A 21807-nucleotide genomic window follows, 5' to 3' on the forward strand; every position below is an offset into this window, starting at 1 on the left:
AGGATGCAGGTTGCTATCCGTAAGCCTGGGGAGCCCGGCGGGAAGTCCCGCCGGGCTCCCAAGGCTTGCGGATAGCTTCCTGAAGCCTGGAGAGCGAGGGAGTCGGTGCACACCGACCCCTCTCGCTCTCCAGGCTTCATCGAAAGCCTGCATTCGCCCCATAGGACGCACACACATTTCCCCTTCATTTTTGGAGGGGGAAAAGTGCATCCTATAGGGCGAAAAATACGGTAATTCCTCATAGCAATCCCACCTGATCACTACACGGGACCATCCCACAGCAGGAGCCAGGCTGACTCCCAAGACCTTACGCTTGTTGATCTGTTGAAGAAGAGACACAGCTCCCTGCCCCCCACCAGCAACCAATCCATTCAGTTGCTAATCTTTTGTTTAAGGGGACGAAGATGGTGTTTGAAAATTTAATTGGGGGAGATAAAGGAGTTGGGAAGGGGAGAGAAGACAGTTATTCATAGGACTTTTCTACTTATCATTTCTATTAAAGTGCATTGCAGCTTTTGCGGTAATGATGTGTTCAGAGCATCCAGCTTGAGGGCGAATACAACTTAACCAAACATGCTGTGGTGGTTTACTCCTTCACTTTCATCTCCGCGAAACCACCTATCTCAGGGGTTGTCCACCTGGTCCCTACCGGCCAGTAGTGGGCGTTTCAGGATTCTAGGTGGGCGGGAGGGGGTTCTGCGGCACAAGCTGAATCCTCCTTCCATCAAGGACTGGGGGGCGGCAAGGAAATTTTACCATCAAGAAAGATGCATTAGTGGGCAGTAGGTATAAAGAGGTTAACTACCCCTGGCCTTTATGCTGAATGTGCATAAAGTGAGCAACAAGTGTAGATTAACTGAGATTATGCAACAATGTTTTAAAATATTCTTAAATAAGTGGTTATAGTCAGTTTGCAAATACAGCCTACTGTAGTTCCAGGTGGAATGGAGCAGAATGTTGTAAAGTAAAACTATAGAGAAAGTGGGGAAATTACCTTCAGTGTGTACTGTTATTTATTTGCTTGTTTGTTTATATCCCACCTTTCTCACAGTGCAGGGCTCACAGCACACAATAAACAAAAATAATTAAATAAGTAACCCTATTAAAAACATCACTGAAAACCTTTCCTATTTATTTATTTATTTATTCATTCATTATTAAATCTATTTGTATCTTACCTTTCCAACCAAATGTATGGACCTAAGGCTGTAATCCTAAACATGCTTACTAAGGAGTAGATCTCAATAAGATCAATTGGACTTCTGAGTAAATATGCTTAAACATACAGTAAAAACTGTAAGTTGTCAAAACAAAGATATGCGCCATTAAAAGAACACTAGTATTTAAAACATTCTTTTTAAAATACATATAGAAAACAGCAAAAAGCCAAAGACTTGTTCCCCAAAGTCTTTTAAAAGAAGAAAAAAAGGCTTGAAGTTGGCCTAAACACTGCTTCTTGTGGCTACTGGCTTCACCTCAGCCAGAGAAGCACGCAGGAGTTTTATTTATTATTATTTATATATTTTTGTACACCATCCTTCATTTGAGGATGACAGGGCAGTTGACAATATAAAAACACAAAAAGACATACCGTGGTGACAAAAACAATCCCCGCCACACAAAGCTCACATGGCCATCGTTTGCTTAACGAGCCAAACGCCTTCGCGAAACTAAGAAAAGTTCGACACCCAAAGAAGAAGAATTTCACTTTTTGAAATAGGGCAGTCGTGTTTTCCGGGGGGGGGCCCTTCTCAGTCCCGGCCTCGGGCTCTCCTGGGGCTCCCGGGGGGGGGAGTCCTACCTGGCCGGGCTGCACGGACTGGGCTCCCCCTCACGCGGCTCTTCTTCCCGACCCGCCACCCGCCTCGAGCCCCCGACTGCCTTACGGCCCAGCCAACCAATGAGGAGCCCGAGGGGCGGTGATGGACAGGCCCGGCGCCCTCTCCCAGGCCCTGCCCGGCCTCCCTTTGCCGCCCGCCCCGCCATCGGGCTACCGTCACGCCACTTGGCCGCTCGGCCCCGAGCGAGCCCTCTGATTGGGCCAGGGAGGCGGGGGGGCGAGGGAGGGGCGGGGTTTGGGGCGGGGCCTGGGCGGGGCCAAGCCCGGCTTCTGGCGGCTCCTCCGAGCGGCGCTCGCCTCCAGCCTCCAGCCTCCGCCGCCGCCGCTCGCCATGCAGAAGGTGGCCGTTGTCACCGGCGCCAGCAGGTAAGGAGGGAAGGGCGGCCCGAGGACCCTCCCGGCAGCGGCGCGGAGGAGCCGGGCTCGGAAGGCGAGACTCGGCGGCGCGGAGAAGGAAGGAGCGCCCGCTTGGCAGGGAGCTGGGCGGAGCGCGGTGCTGGGACCGGGCGGGCGAGGGAGTCTGGCGGGGGCGCTAAGAGAAGGGTCCGGCGGGGCGCAGAACTGCAGAGCTGCCAGTTGGAAGGGACCACCAGGGTCATCTAGTCCTTCCCCACGCGGGGCTCGAACCTGCGTCTCGTGCTCTCCTGACTGAGCTCCTCGGGGGCAGAGGCTGCCTGTGTCTGCAGCCCATTTCGAAGCCCCCTCCAAGCGCACTCTTTCCCCGGGAACTGGTAGCTCTGCGAGGAGCAAAGAGCAGCGCCCAGAATGATGCGCTTTGGAATGTTGTGTGTGAACAGTTGTGACAACAGCGGTGAAGAGGGTGGATTTCCTACCTTGGCTTTCTAGGAAAGTGTCAAATCTATCTTGCAACATGTAGGCAAATATGTTTAATCTTACAGTACTGGTTGCTTTGTAGATTTGATAAACATTGAGAGGCACTAATAGTGTCTGGAATCAAAGTTTATCACTGGATTTTAACACTATTGTAATGTGCTTTATATCTTGCTTCTTAGAGAACTTTTTTGTTTTGTTTTGAAGTCTCTGTACATTATTGAAAACACAACAGCCAATATTTGTAAATCCATGGTGTGGCCATATTTGGAATGCCAAGTGCACTGCTGGTTATCCCACCTCAAAAGGTACTGTAGAGATAGCAAAGGTATGGGGAAACAACAACCAAGGGTGCAATCCTGTACATAGCCACTCAAAAGGAATAAGCTTCACTGAGTTCAGTGGGGTGTACTTTCAGGTAAGTGTGCACAGGATTGCAGCCTAAAACTAGAGTCCCAATTTCACTTCGCTGACAGTGGAAGCCCCATTGAATTCAGTGGGGCATCTGCTGGTGAAGGGGCTGAAGCGCCTGCATTATGAGCATATGTAAAAGTGTTCTGGGGTTTTTAGTTTAGAATAAAGGGGGGGGGGTGTCAGGATTTTAGAGATGCTTAGGTGGGTGCATGGCCAAAAAATGCTGGGAACCACTGCTCCAAAGAAAGCTTGAGCGGAAACTGAGTTGTTCTCAGTTTGCTGCTGGTTAACACAAAATGCCAAGCCAAAGCTCTGGTTTATTTCTTCCTGGCTGGGGATAAGAAGGGGGTGGAGGGGGAGTACGCTTCAGCAGCATGCACCAGGATGCTGCTCATTCAAGATGAGCCACAGTTAGCTGTCTGGGTGGTGAATGATGAGAGTAAGAAGTCGTCCTCCAAGTGTAGCACTTGACTTGCCACTAGCCAAGCCCCTGCAGCCTTGATTTGCAGTCCCCTCCAGGCCAGTCTGCTCTGCCTCCTTCTGCTCTTCACTTCAGCCACTGCCTCCGTTCCTTTCTTCACACTGAAGCAAGCGGTTACTTTATTATAATTCTGGGTTTGTATCAGCTAGACCAATATATTGTCCAGAGAAAATTTTGCATACTATTCCTATGGACATTTTCCTTCTGCTGGAAAACTACCCCCCAAAATGGTTCATCTCTGAAAGTTCAGTACAGCTGCTTTCAGATCACTGAACCTGTGTATCGTGAAACTGTGAGTTCCTGGGGTTCCTGCTCAGAGGGCTGCATAATCAATATCCAGGGCTCCCATTTGGCCTCTGCAAAGCTTCCCAAGTGTCCTTTGAGTGCATGGCTTTCGTAGTTGTGTACCTCCATTTGAAAGCTTTCCAGGTTTCCCTTATGTACCTAGATAACTGATTCCTAGTTGATATCTTCTTGAGTGCAGTGCTAGATTTTTATTTTTGCCCCAGGTTATTCCCCCCCCCCCAAAAAAGGCTAGTCTCGCCCTTGCTTGAGTGAACCATCCTCCTCCTTCAGTCCTTGGTTCTATGTCCTATGCCTTCCTCTCAGGTTTGAAATCACAGTCTTGGGGTCAAGTCCTTGTTCTTGCTTGAGGTGTTTCCTATTGGGGCTCCATCAGGGCAAACTTGTGTCTTCCTAGCGGATCTCCAGATAGCTTTAAATACTTATGAATTGAGTTTATATAGCCATTCCATGGTTTCTGTGGCAAATTGTCACACTTACGTTCTGTAGGCTTTTGAGACTAGTTAGGGATTCTTTCACTCTTTAGATCATGGTTTCTGTGTAGGGCAGGATTTGCTGCCTGCTTAAATTGTAATTTTGCTGTCTGAAGCAGAATATATACATTATGTCATGTTCATTTCATGTAACAAACTAAACTTTATTCCCTCTGTGTGAAAACTGCTTGTGGGCATCAAATTAAGGATTAACACATATTCATAGCAAATGCGGTCACAACTGTTGGCAATGTGTGCATGAGTGCTTGTGAATGGTGAACTCAAATGTGGGTTCAGACACAGTTGTACTCTCCCTCTTTCAGGGAGGGATTTGCAACCTTCTAGACTCAGATGGACCTCTCCTCCCTGCTAGTTTTAATAAGCCAAGAAGGGCAATCGTCAGAGACTTCTCAAATGTCCTGCTCGCTAATCGTGAAGGCACGTTATTTCATGTGGGGCTGTGCAAAATACCCAGAAGGAAGAGGAGAGACCCTTGAAACTGCAAAGTTCTTGGTTTTGTTCCGAAGGGAGTGTTTTCAGTTTGGATCTCGGAAAGTAGCATCATATTAGGCCACATGGCAGGCTGGGCATGTTGCACTTAACCTATCTGGGAGGTGTTGCTCTTTAAGTCATCAAAGGAAGGGCTCCCTGAGACCGGGAGAAGCCTTCAATTGTATGGAGTTGCGATGCTGGACGCTCTGTGGCTGGCCCTGATCCTGTGCTCTTACTGTTGCAGTGGAATTGGATCTGCGCTGTGTGAGCGTCTCCTCCGGGAAGATGCCAGCCTCCACGTGTGTTTGGCCTGCAGGAACCTGGAGAAGGCAAACGCCACCCGGAACCACCTGTTGTCCTGCTTCCCCAGTGCAGATGTCAGCATAGTTCAAATAGATGTTAGCAAGATGGCCTCTGTCTTACGCGCAGCGGAAGAGATCAAGGCAAGGTATGTGGGGGGAGCGGGAATGGTTTGGTTAGGCTGCCTGTGCTGTGGCTGTTCTCCAGGGAGCTGCTTCCTTAACTCATCACCTTTCCAGGACTTGATTTTCTTACTTGAACTGGACCTGTTCTGAGATGTGATTGCGTGATGTGTGATGGCCAGGAGAAGTGGTTTGCACAACTGGCAGAATCAAGTCTTCATTATATGCTGAAATGTTCTACTGTACTCTATGAAAAAACTCCTTGCTGGTAGAAAGTAAGTACCTCAGGGGAAATGTTTCATCATAATCCCCTGGCATACTAGCTTTCTGTATGTAGGGAGGTTTCTGCCCCTCCTCCCCCAAATGGAAGAGCATTCCAGCCTGCAGCCTAAAACAGTTTAGGGCAAGCTTGACCTCTTGATTATGAGAATCCACCCCTAGTGTGCTTCCCCAGAAAGATTTGGTGTTGGACCAGACATTAGGGGGAGAAATTACTAACTTTTATATAAACTACTTAGAGGTTTGGCATGATTGGTGTATGAATCCTATTAAAAAATAAATAGATTTTAAATTCTGGGGTACTCCAGTTCTGTTTAATTGCTATTTCATGCTGCTTTCCCATCCTTTCAATAACCACCTTTTTTGTTTTGGTGTAGATTTCATCGTTTGGATTATCTCTTTTTGAATGCTGGGATCATGGTAAATCCACGTATCAGTTTATGGGCATTTATACGTGGCATCTTCTCCAGGTATGCTAGAGATCTAACTGTTCCGTCGCTCGTCTTCATTTTCTGCCTGGCTTTGTGGATAGGAGGGGAGGACAGGGAGTTACTTAGGCAGGGTTGTCCAGGGAAACAAAGCCTTGACCTCACTCTTTATCCGGCCTCCACCCCACATGTTACACACCTAAAGTTATGGAATGTGAACATTTCTCTTCTGAGACAGAATGCTGCAATTTGTCAGTGAGCGAAATCTGACTCAAGGCTACCCTCTTAGCATTGCAATTCCTTTCCTGCGTATAATACAGAAAGAAAATTAATAGGCTCTTATTAGAGGTTAGAAAAAGTGAAGCTTCCTCAGAATGTATTTGTTTGTTTAGTTGCTTGTTACCCTTCACTACTGCAGAGGTACATTTGATTATGTGGCAGCACTGAGGAGTAAACAAGGAATATAACCAAACAAAGCCCAATTCTTTCTGATTCTACCTCTCCAGGTGGTGATCTCCCACCCTCCACCTCAAGGCCTCCACTTCCAATGTTCCTAATGTGAAACATATTAGAAGCCAAGTGTATCGGAAGCCATTTTGGCATATAAGTGGTGTGTAAATTAATAATTAATAATAAAATTGCATAGTGAGTTCACACTGGTATTTATGTTCGCTTATATATGTGTGTGTGTGTGTGTGTTCAGAAGGGTTGCCTTGTCAGCCTGCTGCTGCAAAAACAACAGACTCTTGTGACGTGTAAAGTCTAACAATCTCTCTTTCAAGGATTTGCATCCACTTTGTCAGATGTGTGAAGTTTTATATTCTGTTCAGGGAGAGAGAGAGAGAGAGAACTAATGTGAAAAAGGAGGGGGAATGAGACCATTAAGACACAATTGGTGTCAGTCTGTCTGAGCCCACTTAAACATGCACAGAGGAGCCTGCAGAGGGACGGGGACTCGAGTTGGGATCTGCCTAAATGCAAAATATATGGGTTGGATCCTGTGTCCAGTCATACTTTGACTCACAGGGAGGAATTCAGCATTGTGCCCTTCTAGTGGTCCTGTCAGTGAAAGCATTTCCTGGGGGTTCTCCAGTCCCCCCCAAAAAAGAACCTTCTCTTTTTGGCAGAGGACTAGTGAGATTCATTGTGTGTCTCCCATAGTGCACCTGCTTAGCAGAATTCAGCCCATGGAACTCAATGAAACTTTAGTTACCTGACTGACTTATGTCCCATTAATATCTATGGGTCTGCACTAAGTAGTAATGCTAATATTTGTTAGTCTCCCCCCCCCCCCAAATGAAACAAATTGACTGAATCCAGCTGCACACACTCATACTTACCTACCCCTGTGTGACAGGAACAGTGCTTTTATGTTGAACAGGTGGCTAGACCAGTAAGACAGCAACAAACCTATCCTGGAACATGTGTGACGTTTGCAGTTCACTTGCCCTTGTCAGTGTAGTTGGAAACACAGGAAGACTGTCTAGCAGTCCTGTTACAATATCTGTATCTGGAATAAGTTGAGGATCCTATTTCCTCTCTCCTTTTCGCTGTCTCCCTTTTCCGTGTCCCATTTGCCGTAAACTCTTGCTGCTTGCTTTCAAGATCTTGCCTTCATCTCTCGTCTCTTGTTCTTTGTCCTTCCAAATTCTCACCATTCTGTTGGCCTCATCCTGTCTGCCAAACCTAAGAGTGCTGCTTCTGTCTCTTCATCTCTGTTGCCTCGCACTGTTCCTTGTTCTGTCCTTCGGATGGCCCTGCCTCCCAAGAGACATGCACTTTCATTTGACTTTATTTTAAATAGAATTATATATTGAAATACGGTAGTGGCTGAGACTTACCTGCTTTCAACCTTTACCTCCTCGTTCCTTTTCCCCATTGTGTTTCTGCTCTTTTCTATCGTGTTCTTTTCCCAGCCTCCATCTTTTTAGTCTGTGAGCTTACTAGAAGGGTAAGGTAATTTTTTAAAAAAGGACTGTGAGAATAAAAATTAAAACGTTTGCATCAAAAACACAGGCTGGACCTTGAGAAATGTTTTGATGTATGAACATAAACATATGAGAGTTGGGAATACTTTCGTTTGGGCATTGGTACTTGACGCCTTGACTGAGACCCCCCACATTTTCAAATGCATCTCTGTAAACATGTGGACTAGAGAGTTTGTTTGTTTCCTAATTTCTGGATTCTATCAAGTTCTTGTGAGCCACAGATTGTGCCCTCAGATGCAAGGGAAGGGAAGGTTCCAGTCTCTCTTTAATTACTGAATAGAAGAAGGCATTTCAGCAGGTGCAGCCCCTTGTTCACCCCTTTGACACGATAAGCTGCATCTGCCAAAATTCCTCCTTATACACAACTGTCAAAGGCTCAGGAGCTCTGGGTGGCAAGTTATCCTATGTGCTTTCTCAGTTACCCAAGCTGCAATGTCTTAATATTTACCTGTTTTCCTTTCTGTGCCTGCACTCATTCCTTTTTCTTTTTTCCCAATTTTTGAGTTCATCCTTTTTAGAAGTGGGGAAGACGCACACAAATTCGAACTGTGAGAACACCATTGACGTGTATTTTCTGTAATCTGCATTTTGTCAAACCGAGTGTGATCTCCTTGTTAGACTACTGAAATGCATTGAGCTAGTGTTCCCAGAGAAGAATCCTGAAACGGCTTAAAATATCTAACCTGTAACCTAACAACTGCCTGTTCTATTTACACTTGTATCCTGCTCTTCCTCTAAGGAGTTCAAAGCAAGACACATGGGTTTCCCATGCAGTCTCCCATCCAAATACTGACCAGCCCCAAACCTGTCTAGCTTCAGTGATGGAACATCCTCAAGTGGAACAAAATGAAGCAAAGTCCTCTTTTGCCCAGTATGTGCTACTTCCTTTGTGACACGGGAACTACATTTCTGTCTTGGTTTTATGTAGCAGTCCTTATTTGCATAAAGTTGTTTGCTATCTTCATCTTGTGTGTTCTGATGATGAGCCTCCAAGGTAGGTTATACTGCTGAGGAATCAACAACCAGGTATTGTTACTTATCTAAGGTAGCTGTAGCCGTTGGCTCTCTCTGGCAACAGGATGGATCCCTGCTACCTCACACTGCTGTGCATTCTGCCAATCAAAAATAACATCAAATCTGCCTTCTGTTTTAGGTTTCCTGCCAACTGCAATATACTTTCTGCTAGCTTTGTTTCCTGTTGTAGAAGTGGACAACTCCACTTTTCCTCTGACCCATGGCTAATTATTTCCAGACACACACCTGGCTTTCTACCACAAGAATCCTGAAGTATCAGGCACCTCATAGGCTTTGTTCACACATAACACAAAGCCATGGTTCATTTAGCCCAACTGTGGGTTGTTGTTTTTTAAGTGTCTGATTCCACCCCACACTAACCATGGTTTATTTCCAGACAGCAAATCATGATTTGAAACCATGGCTCATTCTTTGCTTTTTTGGTTTTTCATGACACCTGAGCCAGCATCCTGGTTTTGTAACCTTTGTTTTGGTGTCCTGTCACAAGACAGGTGTGAGGCAAGACCCGTGGGAGGACAAAGCTACTCCCCAGGCTAAGCAGCTCTTGGTGTTACTTTTCCAGAATTAGGTCTCTCGCCTCAGGTTGTGATGCCAATGGAAATAAAACTGAAAGAGGTTTGACCTGCTTTGCTACTTTGCTGTCTATACAGGACTCCATGTTGAAAACACAACAACTTTTTAAAGTTGGCTATCCTGATCATTGCACCTACCCACAAATTATATCACTTCAGCCAGCAAAATACTTTAAAAAAACCCCAAAAAACCAAACTAATGGGGATGTTGTCAGGAGACCTGCAGGGCAAAAGTCTCCCCTGTCACTTAATGGATTCTGAATTTCTGATCTTAAGGCAGCATGGTGTGTGTCTGTGCTGGGCAGCTGGTTTGGCTTGGGGCATGTGGAGAGCAGCTGAAAATCTGTGAAAATTTCTCACTTTGATTGCGCAACTGTCCAATTGTAAGGAAGCTGGTGATGGGGAAGCAATGCCAGTTACAGGAGCAATGTGATGGTTTTGGGATAACAGGCAGGAGGGAGAAATACACAAAATTGAGCAAGCCAAGCTGTGATTTCTTTCCTCTGAGACTCATCATAGCTTGTGCAACAATCCCTGTGAATGTGGCCATTGTTTCTGAAATCTTTGTTCTAGAGTAGCAGCTCTTGTTTGAACTGAGCTGCCATTTTGGTTTGCTTCTTAACAGCCACAACCTGGGAGGCTGATTGAAGAATCTCTCAAATTCAAACAAAATATTATATTTGTCCTTTGTGGATGTGATCCAGAGGAAAGCTGTGCACACAGCTAGGGGGTTCATAGAAATTTCCTGCAACTGCTTGCAGTGCTGAAAAGAACACAAGGGCACAGCTGGATCTGGCCAAGAGTTCATCTCATTCAACATCCTGTTTCCACCAGTGGCCAACCGGGCAACTAACATAAAGACTTTTCAGTTTAGCATTTAAAAAACCAACCTCCCCTTCAGCATGTAATTAAAACATCCAATAACTTTCTGGCTCTTTTATTTATTTTACTTGTTCTTCTGTTCCTTTCATTGTAATCATGGGGACCGCCTGGGATTAAGTGGTAGTCCTTGGATCACAGTTTAACAACGTTCCAAATAAAAACCAGCTACAGTTTCTGTCATGTCCCAAAGATTGCTTCCTTTTTGCCGGCATAAGCCATCTCCACCCACACTCACATTTAGTTGCAAGGACCATAATATCGGTTGGTGGTTTCTCTTAAGGGCAGCAGTCCTCTCTTCTACGCTCTAACCTCTTCCCCTGTTTTCAGGAGGGCATACCAGATGCTGACTACGGCAGAGGGGCTGATGAGCCAAGAGGACAGGGTCACTGCAGACAACCTTCAGGAGGTCTTTGAAACAAATCTCTTCGGACATTTTGTTCTGGTAGGGAAGCTTTGACCTAGTTTGTGTCACACATCCTGGTGTTGTGCAGGTGTTATCTGGGTGTTTATACGTGTATTGCAAGACATTATTCTAGGTGATCTATGTATTGTGGAACGTTGCCCTACATTCCAGACTTAAAGATGGTTGTGAACAAGCTCTCACCTCTTTAGTTAATACATTGGTATATCCGCTGAGCCTTCCACAGATAAGAATAAGGATGCCTATTTGCATAGGTAAGTTTGCCAGTCCTTTGTCAGTCACTGTAGTGTAATATCTCTAGCTCTCATCTTTGGTGGCTGTTGCTGGTCTCAGAATATTAAATTGAGTGTGCTAATTCTCAAAAACTGAAGATTTGTTTTGGTGTGATTGCTTTTTTAGCATGAGGGCTTAATTCTGCACCAGCAGCATCTGGTTTGACTTTCTGGATGTGATCTGCCAATTTCACAACGGGTGGTAGCTGACAGAAAAGCTGACCAAAATTTCTGCCTCATTGACTTCAGGACTGAACTCACTGCTGGTCCTTTCAGTGAACTTCCAGCCAACAATGTTTAGAGGCAATCTTGTAAGCTGCAATTTGGCCACACAGGGCAAAAAAATATTAACAATAGAGTGCCAGTATAATAGCTTTATCTCCATAATTTTATCCTGTCATTTCCTTTAGTGTCCACTGCATGGAGCTAATGTATTTGACTCCTCTTTACTTTTGCAGAATGGATAATCACAGTTTGTGGCATCTTGCAATCAGCAGCGTAGTGAGCACACTAACTGGTCCTGCCTGTGTCAGATTCTATGTCTGTGGGCTCCTATTGCAGTGCATAATTGTAATGTGTGCCTGGCGGCAGGAGAGGCAGGGCTGAGTTGGGGCAACACAATCGTGATGGTGTAGGTTTTACTTGCAAAGCAGGTGGAACCTTAACTGTCAAGAAGGGCAAAACCTCTTGTCCAAGGACAGTGGCGACGCTGCCGGGCGAGTGAAGATGCAAAGTGCTGTGTTACAATTTCATGCCCGTGCTGTGAAATTGGAAACCAAAGACCCGTTCCAAAGGTTTATGCTGACTTGTGGCTCACTTAAGAAGAATATGTTTTTCCAGTGTATACCGTTATAAGTCATGTTGTATGGACAGGAAAGTAAATACATTTGTAAAGTATTTTAGGGATCTTTGGGGAAATCCTGTTGGTTCTGTTGAGTATGGGTCAGCTTTGTTTTAGAATGTATACAGTGGAACCTCGGGTTACGTACTGTCCTCCTTGAGAATGCTTCGGGTAACGAGCTCCGCTAACCCGGAAGTAGATGTCCCTAGTTGCGAACTTTGCCCCGGGATGCAAGCAGAAGTCGCGTGGCGGCAGCGGGAGGCCCCATTAGCAAAAGCGCACCTCATGTTAAGAACAGTTTCAGCTTAAGACCGGACCTCCGGAACGAATTAAGTTCGTAACCGGAGGTAACACTGTATTCTGAAAATAATATTGATTAAAAAAAATTAAAATGCCAATAGGAGGGGGATAGCTATTGAGTCTGTGCTAGACTCATTCTGATTTATAATCTTTTTTTCTTTCACAGATGAAAATGCAGAACATACTTCTTGCAAGTAGAACTTGTGAGGAAGGATCTGTATTGGGGGTTACCAAACATTTCCCTCCATGCAGAGGGGCTTAGTGGACAATGATTTTTTGCCCTTTGTAGTAATTGTAGTGCACTATGCTAGGTGCTGTATGATTTTTAATTATATTTTTATTGCTCCTTTTGTTTTTTATATATTATATTACAGTTTGAATTCTGATATTAAATATATTAAATATTTATAATTATTTTAACCGTATTTTTATTGCTGCTTTTATTTCACATTGTACAGTATTACAATTTAAATTTCTTCAAATCCAAAATTTAAATACAATATAAGAAATAAAAGAAGCAATTAAAACAGTTAAAAATCAATATAAATATTTAATGCGATGGATGTGCTGTCTCCAAACACAAATCCACAGGCATACTGTGGACCACCTGAAAGACCCTGGTGGACCACTAGTGGTCTGTGGACCACAGTTTGGGAACCTCTGTTCTAGATTGTATGCCTCTTGAGGAAAGAACCTGGAGCCTTGCTAAAGTCTGGTTTCTTCATTTTTGCAGATCCGGAACCTGGAGCCTCTGCTCTGCTGCATTGAAAAGCCCAGCAAACTTGTCTGGACCTCTTCAGTCAATGCCTGCAAATCTAACTTCAGCCTTGAGGACTTTCAGCACAGGCAAGGCAAGGAGGCCTACAGCTCTTCTAAGTATGCTACTGACCTTACTAGTGTGGCTCTGAACAACCGGTTCAACAAGCAGGTGAGAGCACCCTATCCTAGTCCTTCCAAAAGGCTGCTTATCCCATCTGTGTCCACTGGCCCTTCCGACAGAAAGCAAAAGAAGGTGGCATTCTTTTCAGGAAAGTTGGCGAAGTGTGCCAAGATAATTGGGTGTGAGTCCCATCAGTGGAAGGCTGTGCGAGGACTTACACATCTGCAATGGGGTCCCCCTCTACACACCTCATGCCTCCCAAATTGGCTCTGAGGTGGGTGGGTTGGGGGGGACCCCCAGAATGTGGTGAGAAGAGTGAGGGGGCCGCTCCGTCTGGCAAGCGGAAACGCTTGTGGTGGTGGAACACTTGATGTCGTGTGACTCTCAATTCCTCCCATTGTGTTGCGACTTTTCTGAACCGCTGCTTAATCCCTGGAACATTTGTACGCAAATGTTTTGAGAGTTCAGCACAAACTCAAGACAAGCCACAGAATTTGATACTGGCTACAGAATTCAGTCTCCTGAGAATCTGTCTTTTCCTTTTTTAAAAGTAGGTTTCTAATCCACATGGCTGCAAAAACAAGCTTTCAAGTTAACAGACAATGTTTGGTCATATGCCTGAATTTTGAGGGTGGAGAAAGGGGGGCTTTTATCAGATTGACTATTCTTCTATTTCCCCTTCTTGTGAATAGTGAAAGCAAAATAAGTCATGCAGACTAAGGGATCTTGAGCAAATTAGTTTAATTTGCATAATTTATAGAGGACATAGAATTTTAGCTTTTTGTGCTGTGTGGGTGACAAAATGAGACTGCATTCTCAGTGGTGGCCCCCAAATTATGGAACTCCTTCCCAAATTTGGTTGTCCCCCCACATTGGACTCATTGAGATGCAAGGTAAAAGCATTGTTATTTACCAAGATCTTTGTATATATGCTGCTGCTGCTAATGTCATTGTTGCTCTCTGCTCCTATTGCGATGCAGGGTAGGATATAAGTACAAGGAAATGAATAAATACAAACTTTGGTTACTTTGGTTCAGATTTTGCCATTGTTTTGGACAGCATTATACACTGTCACCCATGGAGTGTTTTAAAAATATGCAAGATGTATCACAATCTTGTCTTATTTATGTTTGCAACACCCCCTGTAAAATGTTCTTTCCATATTGGGGTGAAATAAAATTGACCATGGCAATTTTATGATAAAACAGTTCTTTTTCTAAAATGCCTTTAAGAGCTGAGAGCAATTTGGCAAGGTGTATTGCTGTTCCTCTGGGTCCTATTTTAATAGTCACAATGACCCTGGAAAGTCGCTTAGGCTGTCCAAGGCTACCCAGTCAGGAGTCGAACCCTGATCTCCCTTCTCTGGGTCAGACTGCTGCACTGTGGCTTCTCACATCTGTTCCTCCCCACCAAGCCCTTTCCATTCTGTCTGCCCTCCTTCCCCACGTGAGTCAGAGGCCTAGTCCACACCATAATTTAATATGGACTAGAAGCTTCTGTTTTGTGATGTCCACACAGTACCTCATCCAACTGGCAGCCCACAAGGCCCACCTTCGCTGTTTTATTCAGATTCTCCCAATCTATGAATAATTTGTTAAGAGGACATAAAAATCCAACATAAAATCGCTTTCCACTGGCGTGTGGGTGTTAGGATATTTCCGTTCCACCTTAAAAGGGAGCAGGCTTTGTGAGTCACAGAGTCTGCGTATTTCCTGTTCACAGGAAGTTTATGCTTTTGTATATGCTTTCGTTTTCTCTCTGTGCCTGAGACATCATAGCAGGCAGTCATGTTTTCCCTTTGTTCTGACCAACGCTGAATAAACTTGTAAATATGCTCTCCTGAGTGCACCTTTCGCTGTACGTATCTGCTGACAGAGCGTGCACGAGCTCTGGAATGTGGCAAGCTATTTCTGGGGCTCCTGTCGCTAATTGACTGATACTGCGTTATCTACGGGAGGTCGATGGATCACAACGGAGACGGCTTGGGGGCATGATGGCCTTTGTCTCCCTGGCAGTATCCCAACAGTGGGTGCCCTGAAGTGCATTTTGCGACTGGGGTCCCCCCTTCACAATGTGTGTGGTGATGTTTCACTGGGTGCTTTGGAGGGGAGGAAGAAAAAGAAAAGCGCTGTGTCCACATCCCCACCCTGTTGCTCTCCTTGTCGTGCCTTTGCTGTTTATGTCCTTTTGGAAATTGCACAGCGGCTTTATGTTTTTTGGGGGGTGAGGGATTTCTGGAGACCAGCTTCCTTCACACTGACATGCAATCACATGTAAAGCAGTGACTTGGGGATGCCGTTCTTTCCACTCCATCCTTCCACAATAGCAGAGAAAGTGGTTTCTAATGAATGGGCAGGGGAAACCTCTCAGGTTTCACAGCTCTGAAGTCAGCCAAATGCAGGATTTCCGCCTCCCATTCAGAAGTAATTCTTGTGGTGGTTTATGCCATTTACATGTAGAAAGGGCAGAACAGTAAGCTAACAAAACCAGGAGGGAATATTTTAAAAGCTTGCACCTCTTTCTGTTACAAACTTGGCACAAGCCCTGTCTACGTGGTGTGAGTGTGGGTGTCTGCCAGCAGTTGTGTGTATCACAGTGTGGCCCCATGGAGCCATCTCTTTCTCTCTCCCCCCACTCTCTCAACAGGGCCTGTACTCTAGTGTTGTGTGTCCAGGTGTTGTGATGACCAACATGACGTTTGAGATTTTGCCTCCTTTCGTGTGGAAGTTATTTTTCCCCATTCTGTGGCTGGTGAGTGTGATGGTCTTCAGAAACTGCAGCAAACCCTTAAGTTCTAGGAACTAGAGGCTGATTCAGATTCCCTTGTAAGCAGAGAGAAAAGCTGAAGTGGTCAGTGGAACAAATACAAGCATATGGCGCGATCAGTATACAGTGGTACCTCGGGTTACAGACGCTTCAGGTTACAGACTCCACTAACCCAGAAATAGTACTGGGTTAAGAACTTTGCTTCAGGATGAGAACAGAAATTGTGCAGCGGTGGCGCGGCGGCAGCAGGAGGCCCCATTAGCTAAAGTGGTGCTTCAGGTTAAGAACAGTTTCAGGTTAAGAACGGACCTCCGGAACGAATTAAGTACTTAACCTGAGGTACCACTGTATTTTACTATAGAGGAAGCCCTTTTTGTCTATTTCCTGTTTGGGGTCAGACCATAAGAAGAGCCTCTCAGGTCAGGCCAGGGCCCCTCTACTCCAGCACCCTGTTCTCGGAGTAGCCCACCAAGTGCCCACGGGAGCCCCAAAGTGGGGCCTGAGCACCAGAGGCCTCTCCCACTTGGGGTGGACAGCAACTAGCCTTCAGAAGCATACTTCCTCTGACGGTGGAAGCAGAAAATGGCCATTGTGGCTTCTCCTCCAAGAATTGGTCTCCCCTTTTAAAGCCATCCAAATTGGTAGCCATCACTGCCTCTGGTGGGAGCAGCCTCCTTCCTTTATCTGGCGCTGGGTCTGCCCTGAAACTTGCAACATTCAGCTTTGCTGGGTGTCTTCAAGTTCTAGTGGGATGAGAGAGGGAATGACTGCTATTTTGGGGCAGAGGATGGTGGTGTCTTCCTTGCCCTCCTGGAGCTGCTTCCCCAGCTTCAGTGCCATAGAGTAGAAAGAAGAGAGAACTGACTTCTTTTCTTTTCTCTCCCCGCAACTCCAGTTCCGCCTTTTTACCAACACGTATACACTGACGCCGTACAATGGAGCAGAAGCACTGGTAAGATGCTTTGGCACTGACATGTTGTACATTGTGCCTGTCTGATCCGTCGCGTTTGCCTTGCGATAGCCGATGTACCAAGAGGTTCACAGCCACTTTCTTTCCTCTTCTGGGGAACCTGCTGGCTGCTCCCACCCTCGCCCACCATGTGATGTGAGTAGGGCCAACTCTGGTCTGCACTCCCAGCCAGCAACTGTGCGTGTGCATGCGCGTTTGCTGCATTGGTTGGTTTGATCTGCAGGCAGGAGTGTGTTTGTGCCGCTCATAGTGTGGGATGTTGCTTGATGGCTGGCTGAGTGAATGCCGCTGGGGTGGGGGTGGGGGGAGTGGTCCAGGGCCTGTCTCACCATATAACAACAGGCCCTAGGGGACTTCAGTATCCACACAGAGGCTGCTGGCTCAAGACTTCGTGACTACCATGGGTCTTTCTCGGTTGGTCATCGTTCCAATACACTGGGCAGAGCAGAGTCTTGATGCAGTCTTTGCCCCAAGTGATATGAGGGATGGAATGAGGATGGGGGCAGTGCCAGGCCCTCCCTTGTCATGGTCAGATCATTATCTGCTTCAGTTTCGACTGACGACTAGTGGTGAGCACATTCAGATGTCTCACCCTTGCAGACTGAGGGAACTCGATGTGTTCCGGAATGCTCTGGGGAATTTTCCAGAGGAGAAAGCTGGTGGAGTCCTTATCTGACAGTGGAACAGCAAGATGAAACAGGCAGTTGCCATGATCACCCTGGACCCTTCAGATTGGAACAGCTCTCAGCCAGTTGCCAGTACCTCCTTTGGGGGGAAGGTGGTGGAGAGGGCTGTGGTGGGGCAGATACAGGCATTCTTGGAGGACACAGATTATTTAGATCCATTTGAATCTGTGTTCAGGCCTAGCCATGGAACTGAGTTGGCCTTGATCACCCTGATGGATGACCTCTGCAGAGAGTGGGGACTCCTGGGGGGGGAGTGCATCATTCTTCTACCTTCTTGATCTCTTGTTGATATTTGATACCAGTGACTATGGTATCCTCCTGGACTGGGAATTGGGGGCGCTGTATTACAGTGGTTCTAATTCTACCTTCTGCACCAAGTCCAGAGAGGAGCATTGGGAGAGTGCCTGTTGGCTCCCTGGCAGCTTACATTATGGGGTTATCTCATTTGAGCCCCTTTAGATCCAAATCCAGCCCCACAGAGGTTTTCAGCGCTGGCAGCGGTTGTCTTGAGTCATAGAATCATAGAATCATAGAATCATAGAGTTGGAAGAGACCACAAGGGCCATCGAGTCCAACCCCCTGCCAAGCAGGAAACACCATCAGAGCACTCCTGACATATGGTTGTCAAGCCTCTGCTTAAAGACCTCCAAAGAAGGAGACTCCACCACACTCCTTGGCAGCAAATTCCACTGTCGAACAGCTCTTACTGTCAGGAAGTTCTTCCTAATGTTTAGGTGGAATCTTCTTTCTTGTAGTTTGGATCCATTGCTCCGTGTCCGCTTCTCTGGAGCAGCAGAAAACAACCTTTCTCCCTCCTCTATGTGACATCCTTTTATATATTTGAACATGGCTATCATATCACCCCTTAATCTCCTCTTCTCCAGGCTAAACATGCCCAGCTCCCTTAGCCGTTCCTCATAAGGCATCGTTTCCAGGCCTTTGACCATTTTGGTTGCCCTCCTCTGGACACGTTCCAGTTTGTCAATGTCCTTCTTGAACTGTGGTGCCCAGAACTGGACACAGTACTCCAGGTGAGGTCTGACCAGAGCAGAATACAGTGGCACTATTACTTCCCTTGATCTAGATGCTATACTCCTATTGATGCAGCCCAGAATTGCATTGGCTTTTTTAGCTGCCGCGTCACACTGTTGGCTCATGTCAAGTTTGTGGTCAACCAAGACTCCTAGAGTCAAACGCACTTGCAAGGAAAGAACTGCTCACTTGCTTGCATCCCCTTTCTAGGTTTGGCTGTTCAAGCAGAAGCCTGAGTTGCTGGACCCCCTGGTGAAATTTCACAGCTGCACCACATTCTTTGGGAAGAACTACGTTGAGATCCGCAAGGTAAGTAGACCCCTTCGTGTGCATTGTGTTGTCACGAGTACAGTGGTACCTCAGGTTACATACGCTTCAGGTTACAGACTCCACTAACCCAGAAATAGTGCTTCAGGTTAAGAACTTTGCTTCAGGATGAGAACAGAAATTGTGCTCCAGCGGTGCAGTGGCAGCAGGAGGCCCCATTAGCTAAAGTGGTGCTTCAGGTTAAGAACAGTTTCAGGTTAAGAACAGACTTCCGGAAAGAATTAAGTACTTAACCCGAGGTACCATTGTATTGCTTTCATGCTTTTGGTGCACACTACGCCGTGGGAAATCATGGAGGACCTACGTCATGAGGCAAGGCAAGGCAGCTGTCTTGGAGGGGGGATTCTGAGTTCCATTAAGAGGCAGCAGAATCTTCCAGAAAGTTCCACTGCAGAAAGCCTCATAGAAATGAATGTTACTCGCCTGGAGCTTTGGAGATAGGAAGGGCTAAAACTTACATTTATTTTTAAATGTTACTTACCTGCGAAAGATGTGTCTTGCTGGACTAGATCAAAGACCCATCCAAGCCAGCGTTGCCTCCCACTGCATGGCCACAAGCAGGCTGTGATCGCATCAACACTCCCCACTTGCAGTGACCAGGCAAAGGCTGACTATGGATGCGCAGAGTGTTTTATGGCTCCTGCCATTTTGCAACCCAGGGGCTTTGCAGTGAGAAGTGCCAGCCGCCTGCCACCTTCATGTCCCCAAGAAAGCAGCTGGGCCCGCCTACTATGCACCTCTGCAGTTGGGTCAGAGCCAGCAACTGTGGTGTACAGTTCCTAGGTTCCTTTAGCTGATGGAAGGTAGGGATGGCTCTGGGGTCTCCTCGGGGGGGGGGGGGGGGCTTGTGGTAAAGGAAAGAAAACGCTGCTGGTTCTGTGGAATCTGTCCTGATCACAGCTGTGTCTTTCAGATGGATCTCAGTGAAGATACCGCAGAGAAGCTTTACGAGAAGCTCCTGGAACTAGAGAAGCAACTTCTTGCAAGGTGCAACAGCCCACAGCATAAAAAATAGCAAAGCCAGACCAGTCTTTAGCCACCATTCCTCATGGCAATGAGTTTCTTCCACTTGGGACAGTTAAGAACCTCGGCTCCTCACCCCCACCCCACCCTGGCTTTTGCCTTTTGCAATGCAAACCTCTCTAGAGATGTATCTTTTGGCTGTCATGAAGCTGAAGTGCTGAAAGAAACCAAAAAGTCTTACAGTCCAGTCCCTGCCCACTCCAGCGTGGTTTTTATAATGCCTTTGCTCTCCTTTTAGTTGCCGTGTCTTTACGTCACTGCAGCATTTGTCTTTCCCCGTTACGTGTTTCCTGAAGCCTTTGTACTCCTCAGAGCAGGATGTTTCTCAAATAATAAATGAAATGAAGGGTCGCTGTGTCCTTGTTTCAGAAGTGGGCATTCGGGGGGGGAGGGGTAGTCCTGCCATTAGGTTGTGTGGCATTGCCTACTAAAGAGCAAAGTAGAGCTGGTTTGTGCCCTGGCTCCACTTTTGACCCAAACATGCATTTGGGAACCCCTTTCTTAACCCTTTCCATGTGTTTGCATGGTGGAAGTGCTCCTCTTGTGACCCACCTTGGATGCCAATCTGGAAAATCCAGTTCACCTTTGCTGGGATTCAGCGCTAAGGAGTGGGCTTTCCCTGGGGAAAGTGGCAGGAGAAGCGGAAGTCTGGATGAGCCCTAAGATTGGTCAACATCCCCTCCCACCGTAGCTTCTTTCCAAGAACTCAAAGTAGTTTGTATTTTAAGCAGAGTGAAAGATGGATGCATGGGAGTAGGAAAACAGAAATGCTGTCCTATGCAGACAGTACTCCTCTGCCATTCAAACATCAGTGGGAAGCTGTTTTAAATGCTTTAGATGAACGTAGGGCATTCCCCTTCTATCAGTACTATCAGTAGCATCACCTGGCAGGAAGGGGTTCACTCAACAGTTTGATTTCCCATGGGTGAAGTATCTCCCCCCCCCCCATTGCAGCTGCGCAACTGCCCTTGTGATCCCAGGACATGATCTGAGCGCACCTGATGCAGCCACCTTGCAGAAACACAACAGGAATAGACTGCTCTGGACGCCCCATGAGATTCATCCGCTATAACAGCAGAGTCAAGGTCTTGGTGGATGCAGGCAATTTTATCCTCAAAATGTTTTGCAAACAAGTCACATCAGCTACTGTTGGTTCTGCCACCTCCTCTGGGCCAGCCTGGAAAAGGCCCCGTCCAGTCTGGAAAAGTTCTGCCAGACGACATGATGAGGATGCCCTGGAGGCAGCAAAGTAGGCCTTTTTTGCTGTCTTCACTGCCACTGGGGAGGCTCCATAATGAGCCCTTGTCAGTGTTCGGTTGCATTCATTTGGATCTTTCCTCCACTTGCATTCAATATAGAGGAATGATTTTTGAAGTTATTTGAGGTAAAATTGATATGTTTGATTAGAGAAAAACCATTGCTGACATTTATTAATAATAATAATTAGAGAACCCCCTTTGGATTTTTAGTGTGAAAAGAAAATGAACAAATTTGAGACATTTGGGTCTGATGATTGTGAAAATATTGCTTAACAGGAAGTAGAATAGTTGGATGTCATCCTAGAGCGAATGTTTTGAGTAACTTCTTTTATGTACAGGCAGCAATCATTTTGTGTGTTTCCACTTGAAACCCAACTGCTGTCGTGCGGGTCCTTTTGGACCCGGAAGAGGGCAGAACCCACATGCAAAATGGTTGCTGCCTGTAACTGACAAATGGAAAATCAGAAGTCCTTTTTATTTTTATTTCTTCCCCCCCCCTTTAATTTCCCGTTTCCCTCCCCCCTTTTTTCCCTTGGGTGTCCTCTGCTCCGGGTCGTCATTGGGCTGCAAGGATGACACACACATGAAGG

General features: G+C 46.3%; 1 protein-coding gene and 1 long non-coding RNA gene across 3 annotated transcripts; one reads left to right on the forward strand and one right to left on the reverse strand.

Moving 5' to 3' along the window:
• Nucleotides 1–2076: 2076 nt before the first annotated feature.
• Nucleotides 2077–20309, forward strand: HSD17B7 (hydroxysteroid 17-beta dehydrogenase 7). 2 transcript variants are annotated; one of them, XM_083621435.1, is made up of 10 exons: nucleotides 2077–2206; nucleotides 5079–5282; nucleotides 5913–6005; nucleotides 8691–8822; nucleotides 10768–10882; nucleotides 13008–13202; nucleotides 15801–15905; nucleotides 16816–16872; nucleotides 18819–18917; nucleotides 19849–20309. In XM_083621435.1, exons 1-10 carry the CDS (start codon nucleotides 2172–2174, stop codon nucleotides 19948–19950), a joined length of 1137 nt encoding a protein of 378 aa, XP_083477561.1. In that variant the 5' UTR covers nucleotides 2077–2171; the 3' UTR covers nucleotides 19951–20309. The 2 variants fall into 2 exon arrangements, with proteins under 2 accessions (XP_083477561.1, XP_083477562.1); XM_083621436.1 differs by lacking the exon at nucleotides 8691–8822 and having other exon boundaries at nucleotides 2084–2206.
• On the reverse strand, nucleotides 5844–8684 carry LOC310765889. The gene is made up of 2 exons (XR_014549846.1): nucleotides 7805–8684; nucleotides 5844–6055 (listed from the first exon to the last, which is right to left on the reverse strand). It is a non-coding gene; the product is annotated as an uncharacterized lncRNA (long non-coding RNA).
• Nucleotides 20310–21807: the final 1498 nt, after the last annotated feature.

This window comes from Podarcis filfolensis, assembly GCF_964270895.1.
Source record: "Podarcis filfolensis genome assembly, chromosome: 6".
Classification (NCBI taxonomy): domain Eukaryota; kingdom Metazoa; phylum Chordata; class Lepidosauria; order Squamata; family Lacertidae; genus Podarcis; species Podarcis filfolensis.

Coding starts and splice junctions, on each gene's coding strand:
- HSD17B7 (XM_083621435.1), top strand. CDS start 2,172: ATGCAGAAGGTGGCCGTTGTCACCGGCGCCAGCAG. Junction 6,006..8,690: donor ATACGTGGCATCTTCTCCAG/GTATGCTAGAGA, acceptor TCTTCCTCTAAG/GAGTTCAAAGCAAGACACAT. Junction 8,823..10,767: donor GCAAAGTCCTCTTTTGCCCA/GTATGTGCTACT, acceptor CCCTGTTTTCAG/GAGGGCATACCAGATGCTGA.